The 22,573-nt window shown below is 40.9% G+C and overlaps 1 protein-coding gene across 5 annotated transcripts in view; it reads right to left on the minus strand.

Moving 5' to 3' along the window:
- Positions 1-22,573, minus strand: part of LOC141903821 (katanin-interacting protein-like) — a 382,582-nt gene that overhangs the window by 175,646 nt on the left and 184,363 nt on the right. For all 5 annotated transcript variants that reach the window (XM_074792155.1, XM_074792154.1, XM_074792152.1 and 2 more), the window contains 3 exons: positions 10,988-11,055; positions 9,019-9,100; positions 8,165-8,244 (listed from right to left, as the gene is read on the minus strand). In XM_074792155.1, coding sequence (XP_074648256.1) covers positions 8,165-8,244; positions 9,019-9,100; positions 10,988-11,055 — 230 coding nt within the window. The remainder of the gene's footprint in view (positions 1-8,164; positions 8,245-9,018; positions 9,101-10,987; positions 11,056-22,573) is intronic.

Raw genomic sequence — 22,573 nt, forward strand, 5'->3', positions numbered from 1 at the left:
AGTTTACTGTACTGTAGAACTTTATTTAAAGTCATGTTGTAGAATATTTCGGGGCTTTTTGCCAGCATTAGACGTACACTTGACATGGTTCTTGTAAGTAAAAATCTGTTGGATTTAGAATTTAGGAAATATTTAGGCCTACTATGTACATTACTAATAATTCTTCTATTTTTGTTAATTTTGTTAATTTGAATACTGTATTATTTGTTTATTTGTAGTAAACCACACATCTTCGTCTGTCGGAAATAAAACTTGTGCGTCAAAGAACCATCGTAATTTTCTTTATGTCGCTCTCGTCGACATAAATTGTTAAATGAACCAAGAAGCAATGTCTGAGAATCAAGCTGCCACTCAGTTGAAAACTCGCGCTGCCCTAGCTGGCTGTGTTACGCGTTATTCAGAGGATGTTGATTCCCGTTCTTCGAGATCATCAGTTTCAAATTTGTCAAAAGTAAAACCACCAGTTGTGTCATCGCGAAAGTCAGATCTCGAGTTTCCTGTTGATAATCGTGAACTGCCCCACGCATCCGTTCGGGAGGGCGAATTGGTGGATCCAGATGAGAACGTTCGACAATGGTTGCGCCAAGATGCAGAGCTGAATCGGGAACCACCACCACATCATCAGAATTTTCTTTCTAATCCTATTCCTGATCGTGTTCCTGCAATCGATGATTGGATTGATGAGCTGATCTCAGGGCAGGAAACTATAGTTGCAGAATCATCTGATTCAGAATCGACATTGATGGAAGCCTTTGCTCGTTTGGCTAGCGATCGAGATTAGCCACCAGTTGACATACCAGTTTTTGACGGGTCAGCAATTGTTCGGCCAAAATTCGTCGAACAATTTTACGTACAAATTCATAAAAGGTATGGTCTCACTGATTGTAGGAGAATGGATCTTCTCGATCCAGTCTCATTTAAGAGTTGATGCTAAAAGGTTAGTCCAGGCCTAAGGTACACCGGTCGAAATTACGCCCAGGCCTTCCAGGAATTGAAACGCGTATTTGGACACAAGGTACTAGTATCTCGGGCGTATTTAGGTAGCATATCCAATGGTCCGGTCATTCAGTCCAACAGTTCAGCTACGTCGCGCAATTTCTATATCCATATTCGAGATTGCATAATAACTTTGAGTCAATTGACCTATCGTAATTAATTACTGAGGTTGTGAATTGTTGCAGAAAGTTGCCAGAAGAAAAGCAAGTGGAACGAAACTGTTAAAAATATATCTGAAAAGAGAGAATCCTGTGTAAACGATTTATGTAATTGGCTTAGAGATAGAGTTGATGCCGAGTGCGGGCCGTATGCTGTTCATATACCTTCCGTCCGGCATTTCCCTTCCGGGACTCAAAGTACCCAATTAAGTAGGTCTTCTGTAAATTCAATTAAAGAGAATTCAATCCCTAGAAGTAGTTATTATACGTGTATTTTATGCAATGGTTCTCATAACCTCTCAAAATGAAATGAGTTTATTAAGAAATCCATACCGGAGAGATTTTGTGTTGTGAGAATGTATAAATTATGTTTCAACTGTCTCTCTTCGACCATAGGAACGATTCGTGCCCCTCAACTGGTACTTGCCACATATGTAAAAAGCGTGGGCATCACACGACCATACACAACGATACAAATGGACCACAACCTTATAACTCCAGAAATTTGAGGAGGCAGGGGACTGAGAGTTCAAATCAGTCAGCTGAGTCAATTAAACAGAGTGCTGAAAGAGCTACGAGTAATACGGTCAGTGGTAGGTTGGTGGTAAGTGTGCATTTCCAGATAGTGCCAGTTTTCATTAAAGGCCAAAATGGCCGCTGTCTTAAAACCTACGCTCTGTTAGATTCGGCAAGTGAAATATCAATGATTGATTTGACAACTCGGTTTGATGGGTGAAACAAAATTCCTCACAATGAATACTTTAACTTCCGCACAGACGAAAGAATCTGAAATTGTGAGTTTTTCGGTCCGCAGCCAAAGGACTTTTGTGAACCAGAATTGATAGTCAAGAAAGCGTGGACACGTGATGGAGGTTTCAATTGTCCTCCACAAAATATATCTTTATTACTAGGGTACAAACATTTGAAAGATTTATGCCTGAACAATTGACCCTTGCGAAGTAAAACTTCTAATTGGGGCAAATGTGCCTAAGGCTCACTTACAATTAGATATACGCCATGGAAAAGATTCTGAGGACCCAATTGCCGTCCGCACTCAGCTAGGATGGTATGTCCTCGGTCCCGTAGGTAGTATTCAAAGTAGTGAATGCTGTATAAATACTCTTTCGATAAACAATGAAGCATTAAATAAAACAATCGAGCAATTTTGGTTAACTGAGAATTTTGGTGTAAATCCTAATACGGTAGAAAAGACACGATCCATGGATGACAGTCGCGCTTTAGAGATTTTAAATACATCATGTCGGCTCGTCGATGGACATTACCAGGTAGGTATGTTGTGGAGATATTTCGAATCGGTCATGCCTAATAACCGTTATTTAGCTGAAGTCAGATTAAAAAACATGAAATATCGTCTTAATAAAGATGAGTCCTTGAAGGAAAGCTATTGTAAAACAATGAATGGATACATAGCAAAGGGCCATGCACGTAAACTGTCAGTTGATGAGATGAACAACATAGGTGGTAAAAAGATCTGGTACCTGCCTCACCATTGTGTGATGAATCCCAATAAGCCTGGTAAGGTAAGGGCAGTTTTTGATGCAGCTGCCCTCTGGAATGGCGTTTCCTTAAATTATCAATTATTGACAGACCCAGACCTACTGAATAGTTTGCTCAGAGTATTAATGCGCTTCAGATTAAGCGCTGTCGCATTAGTAGCAGATGTGGAAGGTATGTTCACCAGGTTCGTGTACTCGAGAGTGATTCAAATGCCCTTCTATTTCTCTGGCAGGAGAATTTACGAGATCATGAGCCTGTTCAGATTTACAAGATGACTGTCCATATTTTTGGTGCTGCCGATTCCCCCATGTGTCGCCAACTATTGTTTAAAACGATGTGCAACAGACAGTGCGGGGATGCATAGTGAATTGGCTATTCAGACTATTCTTAGAAATTTCTATGTAGATGATTTACTTAAATCTGTTTGTCTTCCTTCACAGGCTGTTCAGTTAGCTCATGGGGTTACAGAGATGTTGTGGAAAGGAGGTTTCACCTGACCAAATGGAAAAGTAATGACCGTAAGGTATTAGTGCAAATTTCTAAAGAGGAAAGGGCAAAGCCTGAGTTGGATTTCGATTTCGATGAGATGCCTGTAGAAAGAGCTTTAGGCGTGCGGTGGGATATCGAGTCCGACAGCTTCATATTTAACCCAACTCTCATGGAAGGAACACCAAGGAAACATCTAGTGGTTTCAACCGTAAGCCAATTTTTAATCCGTGTGGTTTTGTCGCACCGTTTACTTTCAGATCGAAATGCTTGATCCAGGAGATATGGTGCCCGTTGACAGGCGGTGTTCTTGAGAAATGGCTTGAGTGGGAAGACGAACTTTCTTTTTTGACTGAATTTCGGTTGAATCGACATCATATCGGTCTGAAAGTTAGTGTCAGTCAAGTAAAGCTACATGTATTCTGCGATGCCTCCGAATTGTGTTTCAGTGTGGTGGCTTATCTGCGAATAGAAAACCCGAATGGCAAAGTTGATTGTTCTTTCTTAGTTTCGAAAACGAAAGTAGCTCCTTTGAAGACGCTCACAGTCCCGAAATTGGAACTTGAAGGCGCAGTACTCGCAGTTTTGCTTGCGTCTATTTTGAAGGAGGAACTCTTAGAATTGAACTTTGCCTGGATAGTGTATTGGTACGATGCTATATCAGTACTGAGATATATAAACAACAACTCTACTCGTTTCAAGACTTTCGTAGCCAATAGATTGGTGAAAATCCACGATCACTCGAGTCCTGATCAACGGAAGTATGTTCCATCCGAACAAAACGCAGGCGATGTATGTACTCGCGGATTATCTGCGGTGGAGATTAGTAAGTGCGAGGCTTGGTTGTGTGGTCCTTGATTTATTTGTCTATGCGAAACTGATTGGCCAGATCAATCAGTTGTTCGTGGACCAGTCCTCATCGTTGAAAGTATTAAAACATCGTCATTACTTGTTCATTCGAATTTCAATAAAAGTAGTAATTTATGTACTCAAAGAATGAACACCGTTGATAGAACGATGACCACACTCAAACGTGGTGAACGGATAATAAGATAAAATCCCACTATTTACAGATTAAAAGAATTTAAAAACCAGAATTTATTCATTAAATCTAAAATATTTAAAAGACACGACGTTTCGATCTCACCCTAGAGATCATCGTCAGGTGTGAGAAATAGACTAAAAACAGGGATATATATACAGAGGAGGACAGGTTAATTGAGTAAATTGGTGAGTGAGTAAATAATTAGTGTTTGGCAAGGCATGAAGTAATATACTTAGAAAGAAGGGAATTATGCGGAGAAAAGCCATTATTTAAATTGGTACTAATATCTGAGTGACGAGTAATTAGGGCAGACTCAACTATGTGGCATTTAGTGTAATTGCTGGAAGTATAAATAATTTCGGCTTTATCAAAATAAAAACGATGACCAGTTTTCCAAACGTGATTGGCTATGCCACTAGCCGGTTTTTGATTTATTATATCCTTTTTGTGTTCCGGAATTCGAGTTTTTAAATCACGACCAGTTTCTCCAAAGTAAATTTTATCACAGCCAAAACAAGGAATTTTGTAAACTCCGCAGTCCAAAAGAAGTGAAGGTATGCCTCGGCGTTGATAGGTTTACGGTAGACTGAGAAAATCAAATGAGAAAATTTATTGTCTAAATAAAAAATTTAGTCTAAAAACGAAATTTGGTCATTTTGTTCCCATTCAAAAGTGAATTTCAAAGATGGATATTGGGAGTTGATGAAGTCAATAAAAGAGGTAAGATCAAAATTATCAGAAACTAAGCTCAGAATGTCATCAACATATCTAATCCAAAAGTTAGGTTTAGAGCCAGCGTACTTAGGGAGAATTTCGGATTCAAAGTGTTCAAGGAAAAGATTAGCCAAAATTGGGGATAATGGGTTACCCAGAGCGAAACCGAAAATTTGTTCATAGAATTTGTCTTGGAATTGGAAATATAAATTGGTAGTACAGAGTTCCAAAAGTTCAAGTAAACATTCTACAGGAATTGGGAGATCAAGATTGGAGTCCGGGAGTTTTCTTCTTAAGAAATTGAGAGTTGGTTCCAATGGTATATTAGTGAACAAGGAAACAGCGTCGAAAGATATAAATTTTTGTCCATTAGGTTTGAGATTTTTGAGTTTGTCTAAAAGATCCATATTGTGCCGAATGTGAGAATCAGAAAAAGTACCCAAAGCCGGGGAGAGTACTTTAGCCAGATATTTGGAGAGCCGATATGATGGAGAATTGATATTAGAAATGATCGGTCTTAACGGTGAATTGGGTTTATGAATTTTTGGAAGACCATAAGCATAAGGAAGATTTGGAAGCCGAGAGTTAAATTTGGAGAGGAAGTCCGAATGGTCAGGAAATTTCTTAGAGATGTTTTTTAAACCTAAATTAAAAGCTGATTGCATCTTTTTCAAAGGGTTGTTTTTGATGGATTTGTAGAAATTGGAATCACCGAGAATAGCAAACATTTTAGAATTGTAATTGATCAAATCTTGAATAACAATTTTGCCGCCTTTATCAGCCTTGGAGATGCGGATGGTTTTGATAGATTTAAGTTCCTGGAGAGCAATCGAAAATCTCCGAGGAAAGAACTGATTAGATTGACCTTGAAGGGTATTCCAAATGGTGTCCAAATTCATGAATATAAAATTGTATTGAAAACTAGCCGGAGGAGATCTTTCCATACCTTCAACGAAATCCAAAATGTGTTGTTTTCTATGCGGGAGAAATTTAATCCTAAACCGAGAACTTGAATTTGTGTTTTGGTTAATTTAGCCGAAGATAGATTGACAACATTATCAGTAGCGCAAAATTTGGTCCAAGGGCTGTTGTCGATTAATTTATTCAGAATGGAAGAGAAATGCTAAACACCGTTGATATTAGTCAATTTATTGCTGATAACATTAACGTTGACAAATTCTCTTCATGGTTTGAGTTGCGTCGGTTTGTTGCCAGGGTGTTACGAGCTATAAAAAAGTTCTTGTCGTTTATTTCACACATGCATGTTAGTCCTGTAAAGAGTGGTTGGCTTTTATTCCGCTCGGAAATAGATGAAGCGGCTGATGGGATTTTGCCTAGGAGAAGTTCACTGTTGCCTTTGCGGCCATTAATTAATGACAGTGTTCTTAGAGTAAGGGGGAGATTGTCTAGAGCTGATGTACCCTTCGAAGCGAAACATCAGGTTTTGTGCATCAAATAACTCGATTGATCATTACTGATATCCATGAAAACTTATATCATTCTGGTCCTGAACATGTCATATCTGAAATTCGCCAGAGATACTGGCCATTAAAAGCACGTAGTTTGGTGCAGAGTGTTATTTGTAGGTGCATAGAATGTCGCAAAAGAACGATCAAACCAACAGTTCCAATCATGAGTGATTTGCCCATTGCGCGAATAAGCGGTTACACTCGACCTTTCACATTTACTGGTGTTGATTATTTTGGCCCGATGTTGGTTAAACAGGGAAGAAGTAGAATTAAACGATGGGGTTGCCTTTTCACATGTTTGGTTACTATAGCTATCCACCTCGAATTAGCGGATAGTTTGGAGACAGATGCATTCATTCTTGTGTTACGAAATATGATCGGGCGTCGTTCTAAACCTTCTGAGATATTTAATGATAATGGAACGAATCTAGTGGGTGCTGAAAAAGAAGCATGAAGCTTTATTGCAATTAAATCAGCATCAAATACACAATTTTCTACTTCAGCGGGGAATTAAATGGCATTTTTCACCTCCCTGTGCACCTCACTTTGGGGGTGCATGGGAGAGACTCGTTAAATCAACAAAACGAGTACTTAAACAGGTTCTCAAAGAACAATTGGTAACAGAATCCGTATTACGAACGGCCTTGGTTGAGACCGAAGCTGTTATCAACAGTAGGCCTATTACCTATAATAGTACTGATCCAACAGATTTCACCCCTTTCACACCGAATCATTTTTTGTTGGGAGGTTCCTGTAATATTGAATGTCCAGGTGTATTTTGCGAGAAAGAAATCAACAGTCGAAAACGGTGGCGTCAAAGCCAAATGATCGATGACCATATCTGGCGTCGGTGGTGTAGAGAATATCTACCCAATATAACGGTACAAAACAAATGGTTTAAAGACAGCCGCGTAATGAAAACTGGTGACTTGGTTTTGCTCGTTGACACCAACCTACCTCGTGGCCAGTGGTTTTGGCTAGAGTGATTGGAGTTTGCCCGGGTCCGGATGGTCGTGTTCGTGTCATTAGAGTAAGAACCAAAAATGGTTCCGAGTTTTTGAGACCGTTAACAAAGGTTGCTGTTCTTGAAGAAAGTGTGGATTAATTGAATATTTTCTTGGTTACTGCATTTTGCATTATGAAATTAATATGAATTGTATTAATATTTCTATTCAGCGTGTTTGAGTAATGAAATAACGTTTTGACGTCATCAAGTATCAGACGTCAAGGGGGCGCCGTGTAACATATTAAACTTTTTTTTTATTTTTTTTTATTTTGTGTGCTTTGATTAGATATTCATACTTTGTGTTTCTAGAGTTTGATTTCTTTGAATTAATCTACTGCATTTCTATATTCTGTTAGATTTCTTGCTTGAATTAAGCTTCCAGAATTTACATTCATGCTATACATATCACATTCACCCGTGTATAGTTTACTGTACTGTAGAACTTTATTTAAAGTCATGGTGTAGCATATTTCGGGGCTTTTTGCCAGCATTAGACGTACACTCGACATGGTTCTTGTAAGTAAAAATCTGTTGGAATTAGAATTTAGGAAATATTTAGGCCTACTATGTACATTACTGATAATTCTTCTATTTATTTCTGTTAATTTTGTTAATTTGAATACTGTATTATTTGTTTATTTGTAGTTAACCACACATCTTCGTGTGTCAGAAATAAAACTTGTGCGTTAAAGAACCGTCGTAATTTTCTTTATGTCGCTCTCATCGACATGGAGGGAGAAATGAAACCTGCAACCTCAGTATCACAACATACCTGTACTTTCCAATTGTGATGCACATTCTCCTCTATTGTCTGGACTGCTTTTATCTAGCACAGTTGGTAAATCCTCCCGCCTGGAAAGTAAACAAGACCTTTCAAGAATTAATAAATAGCTTTAAATCATTAACCCAATATTGGCACTTCTTAAATGCTCACACCAATTGTGTTTGTGAGGAATTTCAAAATGGGAATCCAATTAAGATGAATGGCATCAAATTCAGTGCCAGGACTGTGAAAAGAATGGCCTCCAATTTGGCAGTGTTCAGGTTGCACAATAGGCCATTTCAATTGTTACTAAAATATGTGCATTTAGGGTTTCAACTGGTCACTCTTCCCATTTGCATTATTTGATGATTCAAAGCCAAAAGAATCTTGATTCGGCTTAAGGGAAAACTCTAAACTGTAATTAATACGCCATTATACCTCAGTATATTTTTTAAGTGAACAAGAGATGTCTCACACAAATTGAGTGACGCCATATTACCCTGCTCATTCAAAGAGAGAAGGGCAATCACGGTATAATTATCAATTTGCATATTGAATTCAGGTGAATAGACTAAGGACTGTAAAATAGGTTTGTGATCAATTGGCCCCAGATATTTTTTTGGGGGTAAAATCAAGTAGATGAGTTAGGAGTTCCTCCATTGACTAATGGCTGCTTAAAACCAGGACATATAGAAAATTCAGGCTCCAGAAAACCTGATATTGCTTCATCAAATCAAACTTTTTTTATTCAAATGTGTATTTGAAAGTAAATCTAATGCCCACCTTTGAGTGCCACATCAATAGGTTACATTATTAGTGTATTGTTAGAAAATTAATCTACAAGGTCCTTCTTCAGGACTTACCCTTGATTTTGCCATGTATCCAAATCAGTTGTCAATTGTAAACTTTTATTTTCAAACGAGGAAGGAGCAAGCAAAAGTGGATCTAAAATGAAAACAAAAAGTAAGAACACAGTATGAAAACAAAGATCATCCTCAACCACAATTTTCTCAACTAATATCAATAATGAACATTGCGCAGTTCCTAACTCTGATTTCTGGTTTCATCAGAGGTTTTTCATAATCATACGGACCAATCAGGACAGAAACTCTCAAGTTCTTCAAATTTGAGGCCAGTGCCAGTTACTGACGAAACAAAGTTGACATGGTTTTTACTAATTTCATGATAGGATTGCTTTAAGTAGCTTACATCTTCACTCAATAGACAAATCGTCGATACGCGCGATATACACTGTAGCGCGCTTTATCTTTAACTGATACATACACACAGTGAACACATGAGTACAAGGCGATATTGCCTATGCGACTGTAACCGACTGTTTAGAATGTGAACGCTCATCACTGTGCCACAGTTAACTAACTAATACAAATAATCAGGCTCCAAAAAATCAGGCTCAGTCATGTAAATATCAGACCCATTTCCAAAAATCCGATGCTATCAGTAAATCAGCCGTGTGGCGAACATGGAAGTAAATTCCCGCATTGCGAAACCACATTTTCGTATCTTGATGCAACATTACCGTATGCACGGGATATCAAAACTAGATGAATCATTTAACACATGGCGCACAATTAATTGTTATATCATACCCCTTGAGTATCAGTATTCGCACTACAAATGATGAATATCAACCTATTAAATTGTGCCGCCATTTTGTTTGTGAAATAATGCAAACCTGGTGATCTACCTCTATCAATGTTAAGACGTCATGATGGAAGTCAACCGGGTCAACACAAATTTTATTCAACCAAGATTTTGAGGGGTTTCATCTTTGAAAGCCCATAACCACCGAACAAGGCGTCGGATCTTGGTGATATGAAGGTCTTCCGGCACAAATAGCATTGAATTTTCACATGTGTTATTTTGGACTGTTAAACATGCTGCATAAAAAACATGCTTAAATAAATTGAATTTTTTACACTTTTTGGTAAATTTATGAAATATGAAACACACAGCTTTCAACTTTGTGCACCATAAAGAAAAACCAATTACGAAATACATTTTTGCTTTCCATTTTTGTTCAATTCCCTCGCCAATTAGTAGAGAAATTACAGGCTACAAAAATTGCATTTTAGTGTGCTAAAAATAGCTTTGAGCGTTGTGTATCAAGCATACAAACGATTATCGATCAGCCAGGCCGTTAAAATAGGCTCGCTAATGCAAGCCAACTAGAAAGATGCTTTCTAATAGCCTGACAAGAGACGAGTAAGCTTGGTTGGTACACACTATACAGCGTTACAATTCTCCAAACATTTATGCAAGTCGGATCCAAACGAAGTTTCACTGTATCAGACAAAGAGTTGAGATTATAGACATTATACAATGTATTAACCCATTGGCATTCAATTGTGAAGTTGTGAAAAGATGAAAAGGGTATGCACTGCTGCTTATAGTCTCAATGATAAACAAAACCATAATGATTAACAAGAATCTAAATTCTTAAGATCGACTTCCTGAAATTACAGCACTTATGCACGAAGATAATAAGATAACAACTATGTATCTTGTGTTATGCATAAGTGTCACGCGATAGCAATAACGGACTTTGCTTAAGCGAAAGTCCATGAAAATTAACTTTGTTAATAGTTTATAAATCAGTGGGTTAAGGTCAAAAACGACTTGGCTAATGCTACAATTCTCGTATTTTCAGTGATTTATCAGTAGAAGCTGCACATTCATAGGATAAGACCGAAAGGAAGATGACCCCATTGATTTTATTTAACTATGTAAGTCATATAAACCCGATTACTGCTCTGCTCTTATACTGCACTGCACTGCTCCATTCAGACAAGTTGAAATATTGTATCTTACCTTTCAAATCAGTAGAACAGAGCCACTGTGGTTTAGCAGTCTGGTATATTTTTGATTTCCCACAGACACTGAAAAAAAATATTAAATATTATCCAATATATATGAATAAAAGCGAATATTGTTTTCTGCAGCTCAGGGCATTTTTTACTTATCCCATATCAGGTTTCATGTGGCATGAAATTATTAGAAATATGTAACATATTGGTCAATTGAATTTGAATATATATTGCAGTGTATAACTAGATGCTATTCTGCCTGTCCTACAGCTATTCTCCAAATATCAAGTCCAAGAGCCAAAAACCAGTAAAAAGCAAGACGAAAAGATATCAACACAATTACCTATTATTCTGTATTTACCAAGAGAGGGCAGCACCCTGCAGTTACAAAATAGAAAATGACTGATGGACAGATTCCATCACACCAACCCCTACAACTTGTTTAAACTCCAATTTGAACAGCTTAAAATTTACACCAAATATTGACATAAATTGACACAATGATACAGTAATATTATAAGTCATTCAAACTCCTCAGTATTCAGGATGCATCTAAGTGTCTCAGAACATGGAGGACACACGTTCTGGTGGTCTGTGATTCGAATTCGGGATGCATCTAAGGTTAGTGTCTAACCAAAAATATCTGTACCATCAAAAGGTAGATACGGCCAAAGGACACTAAAGCTGGCTTGCCTTTCTGTGGCATTTCCTTGTTCTAGAACTGAAAGATATAATTGCAAAGAAAACCGAAAGAAATTGCTTGAAGGAATGTGCTACAACTGAGGGGTCATGTGTTGTAGTATATGGACTGAATGGCTTTTTGTCACTAATATTACTAAGACCAAGTGATCCCAGGTGAACCATTGTCAGGTTACAAAGGAAAGGTATGCAGATGTAACCTACCACACGGATTATTTCCCGACAGTGCATGGCCGCCTTTTTGTAGGGGATCCCCACAAAATCAGAAACTTGGATATCAGTATGGTCTGCTTATTGGAACCTGGTACGAATGGCGAACACACAGACAGGTCAACACACAGGGAGGAATGGAGGTCTGTAGGTGAAAAATCACAATTTTTGGAACTAAAATTTGTATTTCCGAGTAGTACTTACCCTTTCCTATGGTTTTTGCCAATATTTTTTGAATATGGATTGATCGCAGATGGTTTTTCTATACGACCCGGCCTTGCGGTATTGCATTTAGCCACCGGCGAAATCCACCATCTTTCTACGTCATAGCAGACCCAAAAATGCAGCTATGTGGGGCAGGTGGGGGGGGGGATTCCCACCATAGGAAAGGGTAAGTACTACTCGGAAATACAAATTTTAGTTCCAAAATTGTAATATTTCCGTCGAGTACTGTACCCTTTCCTATGGTTTTTGCTAGACTAGCCTAGCACAAGGATGGTGGGAAAGGTAGATAGAAAAACCACCGCTCAAACGCAAGGTAAGAGGGAAAAAAGAGAGCACTTACCCAAGCATGGAATGGAGCACTGTAGCACAGGGAAGACCGGTTGGCCACAGTGAGTCCGTCCAGCTCAGGGGCCCCCCAAATTTTGCAAAATTAATACTTGCGAATATGAGCTCAAAATATGCACATGGATACACCCCTTGTGATCCTGATAATACAAACATAAAAATTCTACGCTAAAGAGTCCGATCCGAAAGAGCGGACACCTTGAGCCATAACAACAGGACCGAGTGACGCTAATGAGCCTAACTGGCCTGAAACATCCCGTAAATAAAATAACGTGAGTGTCAATGGAGAATTCCAAAAGGCGGCCCAACAGACTTCTTCCAACGGAGCACCTGAAATGGCTGTGCGGGAAGTAGCCATAGACCTCACTTGATGAGAAACAACTCCCTCCGAGGAAAGATTCTCTTTCAATAAAATGTCCTTGATCAGTGAAGAGACCCATCGGGGCACTGTGTCCCGAGAAATATCACCCTTTAGGTGATCCAGCAGCGGAATAAATAACCGCTCCCGCGAACCCCTTTGTGGAGCAGAGCAATCTAAATAGAAACACAACGCCCGTACAGGACATAACGACCTGTCCGGAAGACCCAGTTCGACGTTTTAGAGCTTCAATTCACCATTGACCACCAACCGAGCCTGGCTGTTGGTTCTTTGCCAAAAACTCCAAAGCAGGCTGCAGCGAAACAAATTCCTTCGCTGGCTCGAAGACAATATTACCTTGTCGCACTGAAAGTGCATGAATCTCAGAACGACGGGCCGAGCAAGCCAAAAACAGCAAGAATACAGTCTTTTTTGACAAATTCGCCAAAAATTGTATGAGAAATGGCAGAGCGGTAACCTTTAATAGTTATGACCTGCCAACATTTTACTACAAATAGATGCAGAAAAAAATCTGCCAATTGAGCTACAGAGGGTGAGCATGGATCAATTTCCCCTGCAGCACACCAATCCGCAAAATTACCCCATTTGGCATCGTATATGGTACTTGTTGATGGCCGCTTAGATCCTGCCATAAAAGAGGCAGCCTGTTCCGAAAAGCCTGAAGCTGACAAGGATCACTGGACAATGGCCAGGCGAGCAGATTTAACCACTGGCTTTTTGGATGATGCCGAAAGTTCCCCTGAGACAGAAGCGATGGGAAATTCGGAAGAATCCTGGGGTTGTCGCACAGTAGGTTGAGAAGTGGTAGGAACCATTTCTGAGCCGGCCAACATGGTGCTACCACAACAATGTTGCAATTGACTGATCTCTCCATTTGATCCAGTAAGCGAGGGAGGACTGGTGTGGGCGGGAACGCATACACATGCATCCCCGACAAGTCCATAGAGAAGGCATCGACCCCCCCATGCTTTCGCGTCTGGAAACAGGGAAACAAAAAGAGAAACACCTCCGATTGAACCGGGTGGCAAACAGATCCAGCAGCGGATTACCAAACATGTCTTGAACTCGATTGGCTACTTCTTGGTGGAGAACCCATTCTGTCGCAATAGCCTGACCTCAACGAGGAAAGAGCATCGGCCATCACGTTCCTTTTCCCTGCTAAATGTGCCACAGTCATTTCCCTGCTAAATGTGCCACAGTCAGGGAAACGCCCTTTGTCTGGCAGCAAAGAAGAATTTTGGCTGACAGATCCGTGAGGATTTCTGAGTGAGTGCCCCCTTGATTCTGAAGGTAAGCCCTCACCGTTGAATTGTCCGTGGCTAACCAAACGTGGTGGCTCTCCACTCTCCTGTGAAAGAACTTCAGGGCCTTCCACAAGGATCCAGATCTGGAGTTAGATCGGTTGGAGGTACGGGAATCAAAGTCTCCCAGTTGCCCTTCGCCTGAGACCAGAAGACCTTCCAATATTGTTGCAAGCGCCTGCTTCTGAGGCGGCCTAAGGGCACCACTAGACCCATGGAGCTGATGGAGCCTAGAAGCCGTGATCAGTAACGAGCTGTACTCAGGGTTATGGGCACTCCCGCTACAGCTTCTTGAAGAAAAGACTCTTGAAGACGGAAAGACTTTGCCGATTTGGAGATCGAAGTCCATGCCGAGATAAGTGAACTGTTGGGCCGGCGTCAACTGAGATTTTTCCCTGTTTACGCGTAACCCTAGCTGAGTCCAAGACTGAGGTCATTGCCTCCCGACATTCTTGAGCCGAGTTTCGCGACTATTAACCAGTCGTCGAGATAAACGAACATTCGAACACCCCTTGACTGAAGTACCTTCTGAACGGATTTGACCAACTTGGTGAGAACCCACGGGGCCGTACTGAGGCCAAATGGAAGAGACCTGAATTGGAACTGGTGGCCTTTCCACTTTATCCTGAGAAATCGCCGAGATTTTGGGTGAATTGGAACCTGAAAGTAAGCATCTTTCAGGTCCAAAACTTCCTGCAATAACGATCGTAATCCCTCTCGCGATCAATCCTTGATCTGCGAGAAGACCGTGCGCGTTTATTACGCTCACAGAGTCTGGACCTAGTGGGAGAGCGAGCTCTATCCCTAGCGACGATGACTATGATTCGAAACATCAGAATCAGATGATGTACAAACCGGAAGTTTAGAACCGGGTGACGTCTGGACCGGATCGGTACCCAAACCGGTCCGGACCGGTAACCGAACCGGACCGGTACTGAACGAAGGCTATACAATTTGAAATAGAATTAGAGACGTCGGTTGGCACGTCGGCCGAAACCGACAAATCCCTACTATTAACTCGACGATCTTTCAGCTTCCGGGCCTTATCGGCCCGAATACAAAGGTCCTCGGACCAAACCTCGCAAGTCTTGCAAGGATTACTCCTAGAACAGATTTGGCCAGATTTATGCCTACACGACGCACATGCAACGTGGTCATTCCAGGCACCGAATAAATGTCCACATCCCTCACCGCCACGATGCTGACCTTAGGAGGGGGCGGCATAATTATTCAATTAATCAGTCACAATAATGAATTAAATTAAATTAAATTAGTTAAATTATTTCGGGAAAAAAGAAACAAGGGATAGCCCCCAAACCGAACGGACTCACCATTACGAGAGTGATTACTCCCTTAACTTCCTAATCCCTTTGATTCTTTGGCGAAAAAATCCAACGCGTTCATATATAGAAGAACGCCAAGAAAAAAGATGGCGGATTTCGCCGGCGGCTAAAGGCAATACCGCAGGGTCGTATAGAAAAACCATTGGCGATCAATCCAAATTTAGAAAATATTGGCAAAAACCATAGGAAAGGGTACAGTACTCGACGGAAATAAAGGGGGACATAGGGGTCCTTGCTCTTGAGTAGCGCCATACCTTATGCAATCTCCTCCATCTACCCACCATAGTCGCTGGCATGGTTCATAACATGCGTGACCACAATGGCTCTTGCCTTAAATATGACATGCAGGAGGTACTCCAGCAAATCAGCGAGTCATTTCCCGGGGTGACAAGTGGCGATCGGACTGCTGCTACATAACTTATCACATGTAGAAACACACAGCTGGTTTGTTGTCCAACATTCTTTTTATAGACTTGGTAGTCCTTAGAATCTAGTATAAAAGGGACGAGGATACACAATAGCCTTGGTTTACCATGGTTTGCCGCTAACTAAAGCAACAGAAATACCAGCAAACGTCAAAGTACTTTTTCAAAGAATTTTAAGGCTTAAGGCATTGGGGGAATAGATAAAAGTCCAACATTGCCATATTCAACTGTGTTGAACATGGGTTAAATTAGATAAATTCATCACATTCTGCAAAAAGATGAAACTCACCCAATAAAAGTCAAAATGGCGTGTATTCCTGGTTCATCTAACCTGGTTGTTATAGAGCGTTGATTATATGAGAGCACCCACGTGATTGTTGCAGATCACCTGGGAGACGAATGGATGTATTACCGGATGGAACATATATTGGTGAAAAAATACTGAACTTAAACGCTAAATATAGCTGCACAGCAGCGATAACGGGTTTCTGCCTAAGTGGTTTAAATGGCGCACTGGGAAGCGCACAAAGATTTCATCGAAATAATTTTAATCGGTCCATAACATATGACTATTTCCAAGAAGCGCAACCTGGGTCAACATTATGCTGGATATGTGGATCCATAAGGGCATCCACGTCAAAAGTACTGATGTTCTTAGTGTAGTCAAATGGCTTTGAGGATACCGAAGATATCGTAGAGTTAGCTAAATATATTGTACCACGGCATGGCGCCCTCTGGTGGAGTTTGATAGAAATAGAGTTTATAATATGGCGATTATAGAGTTGGTTGTTCATTTGTCGTAGCTAGAGGAATCCAAACATGGTGTCAGAAGTGGGATCTATTATATTCTGTCAGCCAAAAAGATAAATAGTCTCGAATCACCAACAAAATCAGCTCAAGGTTGAAAAGCTCAGCTGAAAGACCAGCAACGTCAGCAGACGCAGACTCGTGACGTGGACCTTCCTTAAAACGATACAGCTAAGTACGTGACTACACTACACGTGTTTAAGGATATACAGCGAATGATGGCCTCGTTTCAGATCGCGCCACCAGAACCGTTTGATTTATCTAAGCCTACAGAATGGCCGAAATGGCTCCAGAGATTTGATAGGTTCAGTATAGCATAAGGCCTGTCAACAAAGGATGGGGCTACCCAGGTAAATACACTGATTTACAACATGGGTGAAAAGGCTGATGAAATCTTACCTAGCTTCGACCTTACTGAACAACAATTATCTGACTTACCAACAGTCAAAGCGAAGTTTGAAGGACATTTTATTGTCCGTCGAAACATCATATATGAAAGAACCAAATTCAATCGTAGGACTCAGCTGTCGAGTGAGCCAGTCAATTCTTTCATCAAAGCACTATACAGTCTCGCTGAACACTGTAATTATGGTGCTCTGCGGGAGGAGATGATACGGGACCGCATCGTAGTTGGACTACAAGATGAGAGACTCTCCGGACGACTACAGATGAACAATGAGCTCACCTTACTAAAGGCCGTAAACATCGCGCGAGAGAGTGAGTCAGCAAAGACACAGCAACAAGCCATCAGAAATGGTGGTTCTGCATCTAACAGTGATGTTGAAGAGATTAGAGCTCATCATAAGCGATTTCAAAACCCTAACAAATCAGGGAAGGCCCGGTTCAGACCAAACATTGTGTCGCAGCCAGAGAAATCAAAAATGCGTTATTCCTGGTGTGGTTGTAAACCAAACGACGACCGTATGCGTTGCCCGGCGAAGGATGCAACATGCCGACAATGTTCAAAGAAAGGACATTTTGCTGCCGTGTGCCGATCGGGGAAGCTGAAACCCGGTAGGAGTAGAGGAAGATGTTGATTCATTCCTGAATCAGGTGAAATCATTGGTAGTTCCAGCAGTCCTTGGTCGGTCAAACTAAATCTGAAAAGCCAGGATATCCAGTTTAAGATCGATACGGGTGCGGACATAACAGCTATCTCCGAGAAAACTTATAATGAAATGCCGCGTCGCCCTAACTAATACCAACAGATCGCACGTTATATGGACCTGGTCGTGCGAAATTAGAGACTGTTGGGAAAATTAGGTGTATGCTTGCTTTGGAATCCGCCAAGAATGGGAGAAAACATTCGGTTAGATCCCTACATATACATTGTCAGAAACCTTGTCAAGTCACTACTCGGAAGACCAGCTATTGAAGCACTCCACATTCTGTCAAAAGCAAACCTCGATACTGTCAAAGAGAATACAAGTATGCTTGATAAATACAAGAAGCTATTCCCGAAACTCTTCACAGGATTGAGGCAACTAGAGGGTGCGTACAAAATCGAACTGAGGGAAAATGCGCAACCATATTCGATTACAACACCCAGGAGAGTTGCTTTACCCCTCATGTCTCGAGTCAAAGACGAACTCATGCGCATTTAGAATTTGGGTGTCATCAAACCGGTCGATCAACCTACTGATTGGTGTGCGGGAATGGTCGTTTTTCCGAAACAAAACTCTGAACGTGTTAGAATCTGCATAGACCTACAACGGTAAAACGAAAGTGTCAAAAGGGAACTTCATCCACTACTGACAGTTGATGAAACCCTTGCTCAACTCAGCGGTGCAAAAGCATTTTTACGAAAATCGATGTTAATTCCGGGTTTTGGCAAATTAATCTAGATGAGTAGTCGTAGTTGCTTACAACATTCATGACCCCCTTTGGCCGCTTTGCTTTCAAGCGCCTGCCATTCGGAATTTCCTCTGCACGAGAGTACTTTCAAAAACGTATGCAGAAAACTCTGGATGGGATAGAAGGGGTGGTGCGCGAAATGGATGATATTTTGGTAGCTGGCCCTGACCAGCAAACTCACGATAGTAGATTGTTTGAAGTATTGCGAAGACTAGAAGCTGCTGGTGTAACCTTGAACACCGATAAATGCGTCTTCTCAGTACTTTCAATCAAATTCGTGGGACACATCATTAGTGCGGATGGGATCAGAGCCGATTCTTTGAAAGTGGCAGCTATCATGCAAATGAAGCAGCCTACGAACATCACGGAACTTCGAAGGTTCCTTTGAATGGCATATCAGCTTGGAAAATTCTCAGCGAGCCTAGCGGAAGATACGATACCTCGGTGCGACCTTCTCTCAAAGAAATGTGCTTGGTATTGGTCAGACACGCAGGAACAGGCTTTTAATGACGTAAAAGCTTTGCTGAGCTCAACTCCGGTTCTTTCTATGTACGACATCCGTTCCGAGACCGTGTTATCGGCAGATGCATCGTCTTACGGTCTCAGTGCTGTTCTCGCCTAGAAACAATCTAATGGTCATTACAGCCCTGTTGCATATGCTTCGCGAGCGAGGACGCCGACTGAACAGAGACACGCGCAGATTGAAAAGGAGGCACTAGCCATTGCATGGGCGTGCCAACGATTTGATAATTTCCTGCTCGGATTACGGTTCCATGTCGAAACCGATCACAAACCCCTCGTGCCTCTGTTGAGGACGAAAAACCTCGAAGAGCTTCTGCCGCGTGTACAACGTTTCAAACTTAAATTGATGCGGTATTCGTTCTCGATCTCACATGTTCCCGGAAAGAAAATGACAACGGCCGACACGTAATCTCGTGCTCCGACGAAAGCCGGGGTGGATGATTCATTCGAGGAAGAAACGACCGCGTATGTCAACACAATTTATCAGGGATTCCCAGCGTCTAAATCATGACTAGAGCAAATCCGAGAAAGTCAATCACGCGATGCCGTTTGCAAACTAATATGTGAGTATATTCAGTCTGAATGGCCTAATCAACTAGACAACCGCATAAAAACGTACTGGAATGTTAAAAGCGATCTTACTTTCAATAATGGACTATTGCTCAGAGGTTGCAGAATCGTAATACCTCAGGAATTGCGACCTGAAATGCTCAAACGGATTCACGAAGGACATTTGGGTATAATCAAGTGTCGCGCGCGAGCGAAAGATTCAATCTGGTGACTTGGATTGAGTCGCGACATCAACGATTTAGTAAAATCGTGTGAAACATGCATCAAACGTCAACATGATCGTGCAGAACAGCTTATGCCGACAGATTTCCCGTGTCACCCGTGGCAAAAAGTGGGAACTAATCTGCTCAAGTTTAAAGGTCAGTTATACCTCGTAATAGTGGATTATTTTTCGCGATATGTAGAATTGGCAAAACTACAGTCTACATCATATGTTGGTAAGATTCGTCACATAAAATCGATATTCGCATGGCATTGTGTTCCCAAAATTGAAATATCCAATAACGGTCAGCAGTATGCGTCAACGGAATTCCAGGATTTCGCAAAAATTTACGATTTCGTGCATACTACGAGTAGCCCTCACTACCCGCAAGCGAATGGGGCTGCGGAACATGCCGTGCAAACCGTTGAAAACATGTCACGTTCGTCTAAAGATCCGCATAAGGCCTTACCGGCTTATCGATCTACTCCGCTCGAAAATGGCTACTCTCCGGCAGAGCTGTTGTTTTGACGTAAAATTCGTTCAACTCTACCAGTAATACAGTCCAGTCTGAAGCCACAGAGTCCGGACATCACGCAATTACGTGCAAAAGAACTACATCTTAAACAACGCCAGAAGTTGAACTACGACAATCGTCACCGTGCTAGGGAACGCTTCGCTCTAACACCCGGTGACAGAGTTTTCCTGCGAGGAGGTGATACCCCAGGAACAGTCATCAAATGTGAGGAGACCCCCAGGTCCTATGTCGTTAGAACAGAGAATGGTGACTTTAGGCGAAATTGTCGCCACCTTGCCGAAATTCCAGATACTTCCGATAACCGCGTTACGGTTCCGTCGAGTCCAGAGAAGTTATCTATGTCTCAGGCGACTGAGAATCCGAAAATTGATGTGTCTTCTCAGAATCAACATGTGACCGATGGAAACGTCACACGTTCAGGCAGGACAGTTAAGCCTCCAAGCCGTTTGGACCTATAATTAATTCCATTTAAATTCATAATTTAGTAACGACTGTTAGACATTTGAAATAAGACAATCAAATACCACGTCGAACTTGACTGCATAAAATCTTTATTAAACAAGGTAATTCATTTAATACATATATAATGTATAAGGCCTCGAAGGGAGGTGTAGTGTTAGCTAAATATATTGTACCAGGGATTGGCACCCTCTGGTGGAGTTTGATAGAAATAGAGTTAATAATATGGCGATTATAGAGTTGGTTGTTCATTTGTCGTAGCTAGAGGAATCCAAAACACAACAGATATGGTCCCCCGGTGGCAGTTGTATCAACTTGAAAAAGTCTCGTGACGAGGCAGGTTGTGGCCAGAAATAGAAATATTTCCGGGAAAAATTTTTCGCAATGCAAACACACTTGTTGTTCACTTTTTTCCTATTCTTCTTTTGAAATTGAAGTATTGTAATAGACAATAGATTTGGTTTGGTAGGTCACCTTGCTTAGGAGTCTGTTTATCAAAGCATCAAAGCAATACAGTCTTACTTGACGTATCGGCACCGCGCGGGATTTACGCGAAGCAGCAAACACAAACATGGCCACTATCTCAATTTTCAATGATAGAAATCGTGTGTGCATTTCAATTATTTCGGCTGTTAGGGTTTTAAGGCACAATATAAGTTGATGATGTTATATGGCGATGTTAATTAATGATAATTCCGCAGCGAAGCTAGTCACGAACGGTGCCGATTGAGTGTACAGCTGCCAAAAACACTGAAATGTGTGTAGTTGCGTAACTATTTGCAGTGAATTGCAGACGAAACATGAAGCCTTAACGGCCGTTTAAAAGAAATTATACCAATCGCAATTGTAAAATAAAAATGAGATAGAACCTAAGTTAAAATTCTGGCCATTTCTAAAATGTTATTACTAATTTTTAGTCAGTGCCGAACGTTTAGTTTTCCAACAATAATGAGGGGTGGTAGGTAGTCGTGCAATTCAAGTCATCATTTATTACATGTTACTTCCATGTTGTTGAAAATCTCCCGAGTCCTGCACCAAACCCCGTTGAACAATGTGATCTGTGTGCTGGCCACAAATGCACACAGATCACACTACACTACCCATCACATACTCCAGTACCCAAACCTTTCATATATCCATCCAAATATTTAGAGTGTCTTTCTTCCTGGATTATGTCTCACATGCAGCGTGGCAGGACGGTCATTATATTGCCCAACGTTCTTCAATGTGTAAACTCCATCGTACTCGGCATTATAGGACAGTGAGGAATTGAATTTTAGCCACCTGAGCCAACGGCTTGATTTGAGCAAAAGAGATTAAATGACTTCACAGAATTTGATTATGAGTCTAGGATTTTCTACATTTTTGAAGAATGCTTTCTCTGGTTTTGAGATCAATTCAAATTCACTCTTGAATACATAAAAATTAGTCAAATAGATTTTTATTTTATTGAAAGCAAATCTACTGGACACAGATTTTGAAATGAATTATGTGTCGATTTATCCAGACGAAATAATTACAGCAAAATCAACAGACAATCAACAAAATGGATTTTTCATTTATCTTCGATAATTTGTCTACCCCTGATGATACAATCATTTTGGCTACACCGTTTGAAACATCAACACCTGATCTACACGCACCAATTAGTCAGCCACAGTCGATTTTCATGCCATCTGACCTCTTTCCACCTGTAATTAAGTGATCACATGTA

This window comes from Tubulanus polymorphus, chromosome 4, assembly GCF_964204645.1.
Source record: "Tubulanus polymorphus chromosome 4, tnTubPoly1.2, whole genome shotgun sequence".
NCBI lineage: Eukaryota > Metazoa > Nemertea > Palaeonemertea > Tubulaniformes > Tubulanidae > Tubulanus > Tubulanus polymorphus.